Source organism: Caloenas nicobarica, chromosome 21, assembly GCF_036013445.1.
Source record: "Caloenas nicobarica isolate bCalNic1 chromosome 21, bCalNic1.hap1, whole genome shotgun sequence".
Taxonomy (NCBI): domain Eukaryota; kingdom Metazoa; phylum Chordata; class Aves; order Columbiformes; family Columbidae; genus Caloenas; species Caloenas nicobarica.
Window position 1 is genome coordinate 5,139,997 of NC_088265.1, and position 15,984 is coordinate 5,155,980.

The 15,984-nt window shown below is 47.7% G+C and overlaps 1 protein-coding gene across 1 annotated transcript in view; it reads right to left on the reverse strand.

Annotated features, from left to right (window-relative positions):
- The window catches only part of PKP1 (plakophilin 1), a 47,918-nt gene that overhangs the window by 15,938 nt on the left and 15,996 nt on the right, over positions 1–15,984 (reverse strand). Inside the window, exons 3-6 of the mRNA XM_065649665.1 lie at positions 13,819–14,243; positions 5,131–5,275; positions 2,848–3,055; positions 2,001–2,178 (exon numbers count right to left, since the gene is read on the reverse strand). Coding sequence (XP_065505737.1) covers positions 2,001–2,178; positions 2,848–3,055; positions 5,131–5,275; positions 13,819–14,243 — 956 coding nt within the window. The remainder of the gene's footprint in view (positions 1–2,000; positions 2,179–2,847; positions 3,056–5,130; positions 5,276–13,818; positions 14,244–15,984) is intronic.

Below are 15,984 nucleotides of genomic sequence, written 5' to 3' on the forward strand. Positions count from 1 at the left end.
GTGTTTCCAAAGAGGAGACTGAGTGAAGAACATCTGGGGTTACTGTGAAAATCAGGAAGGTGTATGTGGTTGTAAGCATGGAGCTACAGAGAGCCAACAGCAATATTTGTGTGGGAAACGGGGGCAGAGACGCTGCAGAGCAGCGGTTGCTGTGACCAGAGGGACTGAGCAGTTTGCGTTGTTGTAATGTACTCCTGAGCATTGGTTGCTGCCAGGACAGGGGAGTTTTTCCAGTAACAGGAAATGTTTTTTGTTGTTTTCTTGTTTTGTTTGGGGGTTTTTGTGGCTCTTTTTTTCCTTCTTCTTCTTTTTCTTCCCTGTTTTATTGCCTTGTAGCTTGCAAATGAAAAACAAAGAGATGTTGGCAGTCGTTGTGAGATATTCACTCCAGGCATTCCAGAACTGGATTTGATGTTTGCTGTGATTTGCAGCCTCCTCATTACCATGAATTCATCTGCAATCCAGAAATGCTTGAGCAGCAATGGCTGGAGCCCAGGGCAAACGCAAGGCTGTTCTCGTCTCTGCACCGTGATGTGGCAGGACAATGAGTCAGAGCAATCCCGGAGCAGGGGCTCCAGACCCAACCCCCTGTATTTCCTTACTCGGTTTGCTCTCCAGTCCTGTCCCCCCGGGCTCTGGAGCTCCCTTGCTGACCTACATCTGGCCATTGTCACTGGGGGTGTTGGATATTTCTGCCACAGACTGTAATGCCCTGTTTCCCCCCCCCCAAAAAAAAGACAGGGTCTTATACAATTTTTGCTCCAAAAGATGCTTCCTTTTTTACGTGCATAGCTGCCTGGACACTATTTAAATTGTCTTTTTTAATGAACTGTAACTAGGGCTTATTTTTGGAGTAGGGCTTATATTTTAAGCATCCTCAAAATTCCTGAAAAATTATGCTAGGGCTTATTTTTGGGGAAACAGGGTAAGTCTGAGGAGACAGACCCTACTCTTTCCCTCATTTTAATGGGATATTTTGTGGCATCGGCGGGCTGAGATGGTCTTAAGCGTGGAGCACCTCATCTGCGACGTCCACCGCACATGCCGACGTGCGGCTGCGCGGGGACGGTGCCTCCCATGGCGGGGAAGGGAGCAGCGCTCGCTGTATTTCAGACACGGTTCCCAGCCGCAGAAGACGATAGTATCACGTCTCCAAAGGCCCCCACCGTGTTCACCCATTTCGTTTCATAAGCAGATACAGCTCCTACCAGCTGCATGTCTGGTCGGGGTGTGGTTGGCGCTGCGCTCCCTCAGGGAGAGCTGCAGTTGATGAAAGTACCTAATTATACAGGGTATTTTTTCCCCCCCCCCCAACTTGTTCCCAGTGAGACGAGGAGCTCGTGTCCAAGTGGAGGAGGGCGGTAGGTGAAACAGCAAGTCAGGGCGAAGATCCTCTACAAAAGGGCTCGTAATAAATAAATACATAAATAAAAAATAAACTACTCTGGGCTCAATCTGCACCTCCTGTTTTGTCGCTCACCCACCTGATGAAAGGAGCCAGGAAAAGATGAGGGCAATGGGACTGCTCTGTACTAAAACAGTTAGTAAAATCGGGGTGAAAATGCTTGTTTTCCCCACACAGAGAATTCTGCCTTTTTGTCACCTAAAACCCAAACCAGTTTGCTTTCTAGCAACCACAATTTTCTCTGGAAGCCTTGAAAATCTAAGGGCAAAAAGCGTCGAGTTTCCAAGTCTGAGCTGAACACTGTCAGGTTTCAGTATTGCGGCTGTCCCATGGCAAAGCAACTGTTATTTTTTTGAGCAGACACTTAGCAAGAACAAACTTATTAAAAAAAAAATCCAAACCAAAACAAACCAAACAAACATACTAGGAAAACTATTTTACACATAATTTTTTTTGCACCTTCATCGGGAAAACTTTCTCAAGGAGAATTTTTTATGAATCCAATTGCAGCGAGTGTGTCTTTAGATTATTGTTAGACAGCTTCAGCTTTTGCCCACAGACATAAGCTACAGTAAGTCTTTGCTTGATGACTCACCTCAAACATCCTGTAGCATTGAAGAATACTTCTGGGTCAATAATTTCTCTTGTCCTATTGCAGCTGCCATCAGACCAGCCAGAGAAGGGGATGATAACACAGTCTGTCAAGACAGGGAGGGCCTCCTGTATCAACTCTTCTTTTAATTCATCGGTGGAGGAGAGGTTCCAAAGCAGTCCTAGGGAGGAGATGAGAGACAAGGTCAGAGTGAATTCCAACAACAAAGTCCTTCTTCGCTCTATCCCTCTTCGAACTAAGGGTGCAGAGGCTGCCCTAAACCCTCCTTGCTGTCCATTCCTGTGGGTATCATGTGGAGGTGGGCATCGAAGCATCCTCCCTCCTCCCAGATTTGGTGTTTATTGCCACTACGTTGCAGAGGGAAGCAACTTCTCCAGGGGTCTCGTCAAGGCTTGTACACAAGACTTTGGTCACAGCTGAGGGTGACCTGTACCAACAAACTCACATCAATCCTTCAAGAAAAGGTGAGACACCAGTGAGAGAACCTGCCCAACCATACTGGGATCACCAGCGCCATTGGTCAACCCTGGGAACGGCATGAGGACCAGGGGTGCAGGAAGGCATGGGAATGGCACGGTGACCACAGCTGTGGGGGGAAACCTGGGGCAGGTGCTTGCCCAATGGTGTGAAGAACCCTTAGGGGACATCAAAGGGCCAGGACCTCCCCTGCCTTCTGTTTTAGGTTGCCATTTGGTGCAACAGGAGCATAAAACATACTCTTTGTGGTAAGGTGGCACCGTGGCTCCTGGGTCTTTTTGTGCTGGAGCAACATGGACCACAGGCAGGGAAGAGCATGGTCCTTGCTTGGGAATGAGCATCTGCTGTGTACCTGTCAGTTGCTTCTGAATTTCGGTGTTGCCTGTCCTCCGTAGGAGGCTCACGCACTCCCTTATCCCATTCTGCCGCCGGGTTTCTATCTTGTTGGTTGGATTCTTGAAGACCAAATTTCGCAGGGCTCCAGCCGCCGCCCGCTGTACGTTCTGGTTTGTGCTGCGGAGCAGCTCGACGAGCTTGGCGATTCCCCCCAGCCGATAGACCTGCACCAGGAAAGACGTGCTGCCGTCAGCGTGGTGTGCAGAGCATCACCGGGACAGGAACAGCTAGAACTGCCATAGCAATGTAAAGGAGTCAACACGGCACATTCTCAGGGGAGCCAGAAGAGCAGACCTGGCAGTAAAGGATGGCTGGAGCTTGCAGAAGGGATGTCTGGGTCAGACCAGAGGTCATGAGCACAAAGGTCTTGGCCTTGAGTTTGGAGCTTGAAGTAGAAGACATCTAGAGGTAGATGTCTATGAGTAATGGCCGTGGACTGAATCTTTTTCTGATGTAAACGTGCTTGCTCCCACAAACTTTCACCTACCTCCATCAGTTTGCATCAGGTGAAAATGTTGCCCTGTCTATATGTAGAGGCCATAATAGCCACATAATGACATGATGTGGTAATTTATCTGCATCCTGAAATCACAGGCTGAGCTTAGAGGGCTGGTCATGGCATGATGCAAACAGCCTGGAGCTCAGCCAGGAGCTGCCCTGGGCCATGCCGCAGAGCTCAGCAGGGGCGGCATCGGAAAGGGGGGCGAACCCCGACCTGCGGGACACTGCACCCATCCCAGGGAGGCTGGAAGGCAAATTCCTCCAGCCGAGCTCTCCAAAACGATGGGGGTTCCTGCTGGAGGATGTCATCTGTGCCAGGTGTCCAGGGGACAAGAGCCCACCTGGAGCCCCTCCTGGCACAGACCAACCCCGATTTGCTGACAGCACAAAACGAACGAGCACCTTTTAGAAAGGAAAGCAAACAAATGTGTGCTGGGATGACTCACATACCTGCTCTGACACATCTTTCTGGGAAGCGATGGGACAGGCCAGGCTCAGAGTGTTTTCAACGGTAACGAAGGGTGTGGCCACCCCACAATTAGTGGCTGTAATGTGGGCTGGGGGAGCTGCACTCAGTTCAGCCGCAGCGAGGGCACAGAGGTGCATCCCCACGCTGCACCAGCATGCCCAGTTCCACTGCTCACATGTGGAACTGGGTACAATTGTACACGGAAGGGGACACAGCATCCGGAGCTCCTCCCCTGTCACCAAAACCCTTCAATCTGTGTCACAGCAGCTTATGGTGATAACGTGGCCACAGTCTTTTCTACTGCCTGGCAACTATTCCCTTGTGTTAAAATCTTGGCCTGACTGTCGTTGAGAGAAAGCAGCCACTAATAGTTGAAAAAACTACTTAATTAATTCCCAAGTGTGACTTATCAGGTATGAGGCTCCATAATTCACATGGTGTGAATTTTAGGGTTGTCCTGTGCAGGGACAGGTATTGGACTCGATGATCCTTGTGCGTTCCTTCCAACTCAGGACAATTCTATGGCTATTGTGCCAGGAAAAGGAAAGTCATCTCTGTAGGGATGGCATCTGGAGAAACCCATGTTTGCATGACTGCAAACATGCCAGGATGGGGATAAATGTTTGTGACAGTCTTGCAATGGGACATCCATCCTTGAGACTGCCTCCTCTGCTGCATCTGGGCATAAATTTCGCAATCAGAGAGTAAGAAAAATAAGCTGTCCTGTAAGAAGGCCCTCTGCTTGATCAGATATCTTTGTGCATGATCACTAATTAACCCATTGGCTCAGGTGGCTGAAATGGTTGAAATGGCTGAAAATGGCTGAAATGTCACTGAACGATGCACAATGAAGATCACAGTGGGATTCGGGGCAATTTTGTGTGGCTCTGATGCTGCAGCTCTGAGATAACAAAAGATTCACTTGAAACTGAGTACAATTGCATGCAGAAGAGGACCCAGCATCTGGACCTGCTCCTGTGTCACCAAAACCCTTCAACTTGTGTCACAGCAGCTTATGGTGATAATGTGGCCACAGTCTCTCCTACTGCCTGGTAACTATTCTCCTGTGTTAAAATCTTGGCCTGACTGCCGTTGAGAGAAAGTGGCCACCGATAGCCAAGAAGCCTACTTAATTAATTCCTGAGTGTGACTAATGAGGTATGAGACTCCACCATGAAAATCAAGGGGACCTGTGGATCCGTGGTGCTGAGGAAAACCAGTTTCATCTATCTGGTGCGTGACAGCAGAGCTCTGAAGGGGTTTGCTCACCTCTTGCTTGGCAGACTCGTCCTGGAAGCAGGTGTGCTGGAGGTAGTAAGCACCCATCGCCTGGTATTTGTCATCGGAGGAGCACAGAAGTTGTATCGCTTTCTGGATGGTCATCGTACCACCGTCTATCTCATCACCACATATTCTGTGTTAAAGAGAAATACAGCATCTTTTGAGCGCTCAGCCAAAAGGGCTGCGTCAGTACTGGGAATTATTAGGAAGGAATCAAGTACAAAATGTAAGATATTATCACATTGCCATATAAACCGCGTGGTGCATCCCCGTTTCAAAAAAAGAGGTCATAAAAGTGGAAAAGATACAGCGGAGGACTCTAAGCCTAAAAAGTTATGGATCCGGTCTATCCAGAAACAAAGGAGACAGAAAACAAAAGCTTGGTTGAGGTCCTAGAGGTCTAATTGTGTTCAAGGTGGAAGGATTAAGGAACAGAGAACCAGTATTCACTGTTCCTCACATAAAAGAATTAGGGGACAAGAGTGAAAACATCCATCAGGTTATTAGGACAATCTAAAGCAGGCAGATGCTTTACCCACAGCATGTGATCCTTTGATGTGAGATGTGGTGGAAGCAAAAATGTGAGAGCAGCTGATGGTCTACATTGAGCTTATGAAATACTAATAACAGCATTGAGACATCCTGCTCCCAGGGTATGTTTACATTGGTCTCCACACTCTTCGTAAAAGTTGGTCACTGTCATCATCCCCTGTTATAGGTAAAGAATGTGCCTACAGACTCCGGAGGAAAGGCATGAATACCTCTGGCCTGGAGCAGGACGGAAACCTTGGGAAGAACATAAACACCTGAAGATTTGTCCCCTTGTTTAGAAATAGGAAGGTCCCGCGCTCTTTGGGTTGTACTTATTTAGCATCATCTGTGATTTTTCAACCGCATAAAATCAGAAAACTGTACAAACTTTCAGACTGATGAAGGGGCTCTGAACTGCAAAGCCCCTCTGTGTTTCCATTTCTATAAGGTAGTCTAATAAAAGCTATTATGTCCCTTTAGCATCCTTGCACCCTCAGCGCACAGCAGCAGTGTCTGCTTTAATTTGCATCGCAGTAAATGACCATGAAAAGTTCAGGGCTGAGACAAGCCCAAGCCTCAACTCCTGCTTGGTTATTACTCTTGCAGCAGTGATGGGATACAAATGGGAAAGGTTTTCTTGACAGTGGATGAAATAAAAAAGTGGCGGGGGCTTTGCTAGGACATCTGGATCATCATTGTGCCTGATGGATGTTGTTCGCTGTTCAGGATGGATGTTGTTCGCTGTTCAGGATCTTGTTGAGAGTGATGGGGAGTTTTACCTGGGGATGGGGAGATCAGTTCCTGTCTGAGCCACGTTGATGTGTGTACAAGCTCTTGCTCCATCTCATACTAGTGAGTGACAGTGTAGAGGGGCTGATCACCTTCAAACAATCCAACAGCCTAACAAAACGGAGTGTTTTCAATAAGTTCTTAAATGAACTTATCACATTTTAAGTATTAAATATTGCTATGAAGGAGTGGCTTCTTCTAGGCCTGGGATACGCAGACTCATTTTGATTGTGCCAAAGAAGTGTAAGAATAAAGGCCTAGAAAGGACACGCAGGTTGGGTCACCACTGCCAGCGGTTTACAATAAGATGAAATATCTTGTCCTTAAGCACCCAAAGGTTCACTTTCAGGCAGAACGGGCCAGAGAAAAATATCCGCAGTTCTATAGCGAATTTTATATCAAAGGCCGACAATTACGCTGTGACAAGGGGAAACAGCATGACAGACTGTTTTGTCTCCCTTGCCCTCACTGGTAAAAGTTGCACACAGTTTAAATTACTCATTTAAGGACCGTGTAGTCAATGGAGAGAAACGGGTGCTTCTAAAGAACAATTTGCCTTGGTGCCTTAGACATTTTTCCTAAGACAGGAAGACCTGTCCCCTGGAGATACCTGTTGGTGTACAGGAATGACAGACAACAGCCTTGGATTGGACCTTGACCATTTGATGTCTAAGGTTAGACGAACCTCATTTCACTTTAATTTCTACACTAACAATGAAACATCAATTCATCATACGATTTTTCATCAGTTTGAACTTCTATCGAAATTTGGCTCCAAGAAACTTCCATTACACTCGCAACAAGGAAAGGCAAAACTGGAAAGACAAAGTTTAAAATAAAAACTATGGAGCCTTAGAAATCTCTGGTTTGGATCCAGGATGCTGTGATATTCTTGAAGTCCTTTTCACGCTCCTGAGACGCACAATAGAGCTGAGACACTGATGGATCCAGCATGAGTAGCACCAGAGGGACTTCTCCTTTGAGAATTCAGACCTGGGCTGGCAGTGTGGGGAGGGAGGAATATTAATAACAAGACCAGGTCAGTGGCCCTGCAGCATATGTAATCATGGTGATTTTTTTTCTTCTTTTTAATTTACCAAATTGAGAAAATCCCTAAATCGGGTGCACTCTTTATGAGAAAGAAGTATGTCCACTTGGTCCAGCTACTCAAGGAAGGCAATTTTCTACACGTCCACTCCATAATAGGGCCAAACCCTCCTTCAGCATGGAAAAATGAGACATCCAGGTCCAGTTCTGTGTGGGAAAAGATGAGGAAGGTTCCGTTTCCCCTACCAGCTCACCAACAGAAGTTCACAAAGGATCACCATCCAGGATTGGTCATGCCACCCAAGAAGCAGTGATTTCCCCTAGCTGAGAATATAATCACCCTGGCAAAGCCCGTGCTAATGGGAGATTGTTCATCAGCCACTCGGGGATATTTCTAACCAGATCTACACTATGAGAACAACAACCTGCTCCAAGATGAATTCTTGGACTGTGGCCATCTCCAACCTGGGCCAATGTGCCTGGTAGGAAGAGCTCCAAAGGTTGTTGTTCTTCTTCCACAAGAAAGAAGCAATCAGAATAGGGAGAGACCTCAATTAGAAATGATTCAACAGGAGACAAATTAGATGATCAGATTCAGGTGTGGAAGGGAAACAAATACGAGGATCAGTATCACAGAAAGGCAAATTCCCTCCTTTGATACGAATGTCTTTGGTTCACTTTCCATTAGCGGATTGGTTTGTCTTAATCACATCTAAGTCTCCATCCTGGTTTGGGGCTACAAGTTTCCAGGAGAGGAGGAAGCCAGGCAACTCTAACAAATTCCATTGTTCATTAACAAAATCAGAGTGAAGACACTCATAACAGACTGTCGACACTCAAAACAGAGCGTCCAGTACATCCCAGCCAAAGTCAGGCAACACCTGAGCAAACCCAACAGCCGACTTCATGCCAAGCGGCCGTGTCCACCCATGGGACAGTCCACCAAGGTTTTGGTGCCATTGAAAGCTCAGCTGGAGCTTCCCCTCAGGCTTCGCTTGGTGGGTAGATAGCGGGGAAGATGACACTGAGCCAGGGAGGAGCGGATCCTCACCACGAGGTGACATGGACCCTGCCAGGACAGCGTCACATGCAGCTCCACGGCAATTGCTGGGGATGTGAACGCACAGCACAAACAAATTCACGTCACAAGGAGCCAGCACCGTGAACCAGTCATTTTTATAGACAGTTTATCCCAAATAAGAACAAAACAAAATGATGGTGCCTATCTTCAGATGCGGTTCTGCTTTCATATGGTTTCATACTGATCTTTGGTTTAGCCCAAAAGAGAGAAGATCTATCAGAAAACACCCTCAGTATTTTTCTGACTCTTTTAATAACTTGTCTATGGTTTCACTGTTTATAGTTCTTCCAGAAACACTGGACTCTTGCCTGGGACTGAACGGTTACAGGACACACTCTTGCTGTCCCTGAGCTTTAGCCAGAGCTCACAGAGGCTTCTGCAGCTCGGCTGGGGCCAAGTGAGCATCACCATAGACTAATATGAGCACGTGGAAAATGCAAAGGGTTGTCCCAGCCTTTACTGCTTCCTCTGCAGCTGCCAGCCAGGGTATTCAAGGCCTTTAACAGAGTAGCACCAAAATATTACATATTTCCAGGTGCCTTGAGAGACACTTGCTTTCACATGATCTCTAATTGGGTGTTTTAGGCTCTTTCTCCCGTGTACAGAGAACACCAAAGGGAAATGCATCCACATCTTCAAATGAGGCTGAAGGTGCATGCGGTGTTACAGATGACAACACATACTGTAGGTGTCCGTTAATGGCTCCTGATCTATATCACCAACCCTCAAGGTGGGAAATGTCTGCAGACACCCCAGCTCACCTCTTCATCTTCACAAACGAGAATACCCCGAGTCCTTCACAAGGGGTGAGATCGGTCTGTCCTCTCAGTGATGTCTCCAGCTCAGACACCGGGGTTTCCCCTGAAGCCAACCAAGAGACACTGACTTTGTTAAGGGATAACTCACTGATTTACCGCAAATTTCAGCTCCACTGGCCTCTGGCTGCATCCCTGTGGGGGCAGAAGGGGTGGGCATCTCCTGGAGAAGTGATGCACATGTAACTAGTTGAGTCCGGCACCGACTATTGCAGAGCCACAACCACCACGGATCACGATCTGTTCTGGCCCTGGGCTGTCAGTCCTGTGTGCAGGCAGGATCCGAAGCTCCACATGCAACGTCTGCAAGCACAACTCATACAATGCCAGCCGGTGGGAGCCACAGTTTCCCTGAACCTCAGCTTCCAGCTGGGGAAGGACAAACTCAAATTTTCTAGGATGCATTAAACATCGCATCCTTTCTCACTGCTTCTCATTGTCGCTACCTGATGACCAGGAAGGATGTAGAGACTTTTTTCCTGACGGGGCTGAATTGCAACTGGTTATTTAGCTCAAAGCTGGCTAGCTCAAGGTGACACACTATCACTTGGAGCATGCTGCGAGTACCACCCTTCGGAGGGAATGGTTAAAATCGGGCAAATCTGCACAGTCTTCACCAGCTGTGAACCCACTGTTGTTGCAAGTTTGCAGGATGAAAGGCTGCAGGTCTGTGGGATGTCACGAGAGCTCAAAAAGGAGAAGGGTTTCGGGGAGAAGAGGGAGCCCTGGACACCAAGAGGACTCCCTCCATCTCGATCAGGTAGAAGGACTCACTCCAGAGAGCTGTACTGTGGCAAAATGTGAGTGTCGCTCCTCGAGAACTGCAGGCAGGAGCCACCAGAATAACCCATGAACTTCTGAGTCCAGGACAGATGTGCTGAGCTTGGAAATGTTGTTCCAGAGATGACATAATGCTTACAAAGGCTTAAGCCCCTGAATGGTTATAGAGAAGCGTGTCTGGAAGGGACATCAGAAGGTCCCTCTCTGCCCACTGAGGCAGGATAATAACGACAGGGATGGTGGAAGAGAATATATTAATATTTCAGGAGGAGATTTCTCAAAGCAAGTCAGTACTATTTAACCTCCTGATCTGAACAAACAGGGCAAAACTCAGATTTAATCACCAGAACCAACACTATGGGGTGAGCAAAACCCTAGATCATAGTTTAGTTTATCGTAGAAACATATAATGGTTTTTCCCATAAAAACATTTAGATGTTAAACCACTCATCAGGCAGCTGGAGGAAAGGTGCTTTCATCAACTAGAGTTGCTTCTGTAAGAGGAAGGACTCTTCTGAGAGATCATTATCGAAGAGATAGCTCTTCCATGTCTTACACAGTCAAAGCCAGTTCAATAAATGGAAGCAAACACACAATCAAGAATAATTCCAGGAATTAAATAACTTTGTGACCAAATGCAGAGGGACTGTTCAGCACGGATAGTTTGACAGTTCTTGCGTGTTCAGTATTTTGATATCTCCACACCACTCTCGCTACCTGAAATGTCCAGTGACCCCTTTTTTATCTCACACCATCCAAGGAGATCAGATCCATAGCACAGGGCACCAGAGGAGCACCACTCCTGAACCAGCACTGACACTGCCCACAGTTACCGCATTTCAGAGCATCTTTGTGCCACAGACAGACCCAGCGGGTCCCAGGTCCCTCTGTAACCACCCTCACAGCAACGGGAGTCACCCCACCGGGTCACCTCTGAAAGCATGGAAACCATCTAACCCTTCCCTTGCTCACAGAGATAGTTTGTTAACCTGCAGACAACATGTCCACCTACACAGGAGATTTGTAGCATGAAAACTGAACACAAAATTATCCTTGTTATAAAGGCAAAAACTCTACCTGAAGAACTACTAGAATAGGAAGAACAGAGCCTCAAATGCTATTATCCAGCTAAGCCCTCTTCCTGCAGAGGTTAATCATGGGATGCCTACAAGCAAACCCGTCCCAGCGCAACGATCAGGCTACCCAAATGAAGATGGAGCTTTCCGAGTGCAGAATCCTCCAACGAGAAACAGCCCTACCCATCAAAGAGAGCCCAGATATGGTCCTAACCCATCTCTGAAGGCCCCTGCCCAACAAAAACACACTCCAGACCAAGACTACCGGCAACCTGCCCGTTATTATCAGGGATAATGGCCTTCCAAATGAGTAATTTTTTCTAAGAGGACAAATTCTTAGTATATTTCCAAAACTATAAGGACAAGTGCTGTCAACCTCATCTCCTTCGAGTCAAGAGCAGAAGCGCTTGTACCAACCACTCTCCGAACTAACCCAGCTCGGCATGGGGGTTCACGCAGAGCTGGGGGTGTGTCCCAGCCAAATCAGACCTGCTCGGGGGACACAGCCCCAGCTGGGCCTACCAGGGCTCCAAGCCTTGACGTTTCCCCATCAGAACCAGTTCTGCCAGATGAGCCATGCCCCAAGCCAGCACAAGTGGATAAACGGAGCCCCTCCCTAACCCCAGGGCATCCAGCGCCCAAGAGCATTCCTCTCACAACAGCGGCTCTCCTTCCCTTCAGAAAATGCCATTATTCTTCAAGTGACCTTTCCAAAGCAGGACCAACGAGCACTGTGCAGAGCAAGGCTTGCTTTGGACAGAGCCTGCCTGGGACTAACTTCTCAAAAGCAAAATTCTCCCTAGACGTAAACCAGCTGCAGCCCCATGTTTAAACATTACACCATCCCTCCCACTACACTGTTATACTCTTTAGTCAGAAATTCCCTGGAACCAGTTACTTCCAGTTTATATAACGTCTTTGTTTCCCATTCCAGAGGAATTACAAAGCTTCTGGGAGTAGCAAGGCAATGCCACCGGTGCTCCAGGTTGGCCAGGGCTAATTTGCGTGTGTTAAACATGAAGTAACTGGGCACATGACAACATGCTAACAAGCAAGTGGCATTTCTTGGCATACACAAGCTGGGACATATTTCTCTTGCTCAATACAAAACAAGGGAGGCTGAGCAGAGAATCAGCCAGAGAAATCTGGAAATCGATGTTCAGATGTGAAAAGGGACATGATCTGGCTCACACCGCTGACTGTGAGGGGAGATTTTTCTCTATATCTACAACACGTCTTGGGTCAAAGGCTCAACAATCGCAGGCCTTTGGTGTGAGTTACGACAAAGTCTATGAGCCCGGTTAATCAGTCTCACACCCTGCAGTGTGCAAATTCTCTTTTGGACCAGGGACCACCAGGAATGAGCTGGGGAGCTTCTAGGCTTTGTGTGACAAGGTTCCACGTCTACGTGGGAGTTATGATAACTTCTGGGTTGGTGCAGAGCAAGCCCTATATGACAGCGATGCAGCAATAGTGCTGCAGAAGCCCCTGGGAACACCTGTGAAATATGCAGACCCTCCTCCTCCAGCCCAGGGAACCTCGCAGCCTTGAACTGCAAAGTTTTGCGGTTCAAAACATAAAAAACATAGTCTTCCATGACTATCGTTTCTGCAGACCAAATCCCTTCCAAGACGATGGTTGGTGCTCCAGAGCTGGAGGCAATGCAGCCATCAGCATCAGAGCAGCTTTCAGTCAACATCCCTGTAATGCCATCAAAACCCCACCAATTTGGGGTTTTTTGTGAGCTCTGCTGCATCGCACAGATAAATCAGTTTGGGAGTGTCTGGGCTCACTGGTGTATTTTATACGCCCTGTTGTTGTAGGTAATGTTCTCAATGAGGGACCTGATGCTAACTGAGATGTGAAGGACCATCCTCCACCCTTGCATAACTCCTAACCCCAGTGGGGCTGGATGCTCTGGACAGAAAGGAATTGAAGACCTTCTGTTCCCTCCTCTTCCCTGGCGAGGCCAATTATTCCAGTTAGGCTATTTTTTTTCCAATTTCTGGCTCACTTTTTTCTGGCACCTGAACCAAATCTTTCAGGGGGATGAAGCAAGGGATGGATGGAAAGACAGAGAGAGAAATACGATCGCTCAGCAGTTTCTCAGCTTTGATCTGAATCAGACCCTCAGTTGATTTTTTTAAGGATTTTCTGCCAAATGAGAGCAGACTGACAGCCAGGGGAGGGACCCAGAGTGCACACCAGCCTTTCTGCTCTTCACCTCCCTCGCCTTGCAAAGGAGCTGTCGGCCAACACCACCATAGAGACTGGGAGATCATCTTGCCCAACATCACACAGCTGCAGCAGAGATATTTAGACTGAGACAGACTTATTGGTTTCCCTCCATGGGCCATGAAAAGAAATAAGCCCTTTAAGACTGTGACTCATCTGACCCACTTAAGACTCTACTGCAGGATGCAATTAAGCGCGGTGTGCACCCGTAAGCAGATCTCCTGCGGCTATAAAGCAGCTCAGGTGACCGGCTCAGATAGACAAACCTCCGCAGCACATCTCTACATTTACTCACATTCAGCCGGCTGTGGCGAACACTTACTTGGAGCTGGACTGAGTCTGTCCATAAACCGTGTCCTGCTTGCAGCTCGTCATGGGCTGGGCATAGACCACATCGGGCTTGTTGCTCGAGGGGCAGGAGAGGGCCCGTGTTGGCATTTTTTTACTTGTCCTGGTAGTTCCTTGCTGGGTGCTGCAGCTGCTGTAGATGCTTTGGCGGTTCAAGGTTGCCTTGTGCTCTGCCCGGCCCCCGACCTGAGTCTTCCTCAGCGTGCCCCGGGGCGGTTCGCAGTAGAGGTCGGGCTCGCTCCGGCTGCTCTTGATATTCTGCACAAAGCAGTAGTCGCTGCCGGGCCTGGCCGGGCTGCAGACAGCCTTGCTGTAGTGCTTGCTGCCCCAGCCCTCCATCTGGCTGTATGAGCTGTAGCGCCTGTTCTCCACGTCCCGCTTCAGGGTCCCGTTGTACAGCTGGGCAAGGAGAAAACAGGAGACAAAAAAAAAAAAACATTAGGGAAGGGTTGAGCTGCAGATTGACGTGGCCAAGCGCACTCCGGCGTGGGCGTTGCGGCTGCTGAATTCCTACAGCCCTCTTGGTGGCCTGATCTCCTGGTTCTTGCTGCATGAGCCTGGAAGGAAGAGCAAAGCCACCTCCTCGCACAGAAACATTAAACCTCAAGCATCGCAGCAAACCTGTGTGGGACAAGAGCTGAATAATTTTAGGTGTCAAGCCCATGAGGAGCTGAATTGTGTCCTGCATCCCTCACTGTCCTCACGGATCAGCGGGTGTTTATGTGCCTGTGGCAGATGCAGGACCCTAAATCACTGCTCCGTCACAGTGCCAAGCACAGAACGAGCCCACCCGCAGCCCTTCCAAAGGTGCCAAACCCTCCCCTGATATCTGGGGACACTTAGTCAATAGGATATGGCGTCCAGGAGCTTGAAATCAGAAAGCCCAAACATGACCCTGCCACTAGAGCAAATGACTTATTTCCAACACATGGGGTCTAACCCAACCTGTAAGTACAGGAGCCAAAATCCTTACATCTCATGAAAAGTCACAGCACATCCTTTGCCATCACAGAGAACGTTGCCCCATTCTGACCTTCCATTACTACCTGCATTTATTTGTAATTTCCTTATGCTATTTTGTTCCACTTACATCTATAAGTTCCTTAGGAAGGGAGTAAAGGCAGTGAAAAATCCGTAAGAAGGGATTCCTGAATGTCATTGTGCCAAGAAACAAGTGGAGACAATTAATATCTGTTCATGAGTTACAAGGTGTGTAGTATCAGCCCATATAATGGGATGTTCTGAGAACAATGGGGTATATACAATAAGAATTCAGATTACTAAACCAGGAAGAAAAAAAACAAGAATAAAAGACAGCAAAAAAACACAACTGCAATTAATCAATCAAGAAAATGGCTTTAGCTGGCTTGCTGCCAGTTCTAAATGTCTTCACCACTTCCCCCAAGGCCCTCCAGATTTGCCCCACGTACACCAGGACTGAATCCAATATTCTTTTGCGATATTAAACTTTCTGGATGTGAATGCTGGCACCTGGAAGCCCGCAGGTTGTATTCAATTGAGAGACAAGTCACTGAGGTGTGTACTCCAGAAAGGAAAATAAATAAAGCTCTTTTAGTGCTGTTTGCTCCATGATACTGAGTTTTTCCACTGCATCCTCCCCTCTCAGGACATTAGCAAGCAGATCTCCAAGACATATAGCAAATGGGCACAAAAAGAACTAAAGAATAAAACTTCCCACCTCATCCTCCTTTGGTTTATCTTGGGAAAGCTCATCCATGGTTGGGCCAAGGTTTTTTTTCTCACCTAACTTTAAGCAGATGCACTTTGGATGCCTCTTTCTGCAAAAGCCACCCAAGGATCCCTTGGTCTGGGAGAAAAAAGTGAACGCTGGCACCTTATTATTTTCACGAAGGTTCAAGGCACAAGGTGTGAAAAGTCTGTGCCTGCCGCAATAGTCCATGCAATTAAAAAAAAAATCCATATTTCCTAACGTAGGAACACCCATGACAGAAATTGGTATCTTCTGCAGGCTTGCCCTGAGTCCCACTGCTCTGTCCCATCATTCCTGTCTCCAACACTTCACGGAAATGTCATTACGTTAATTAATTAAGTCAAATATTTCCATTAACAAACTGATCTTCAGGAATGCGGTGAATCCTCTCTGCTGCATCCCAGAGAG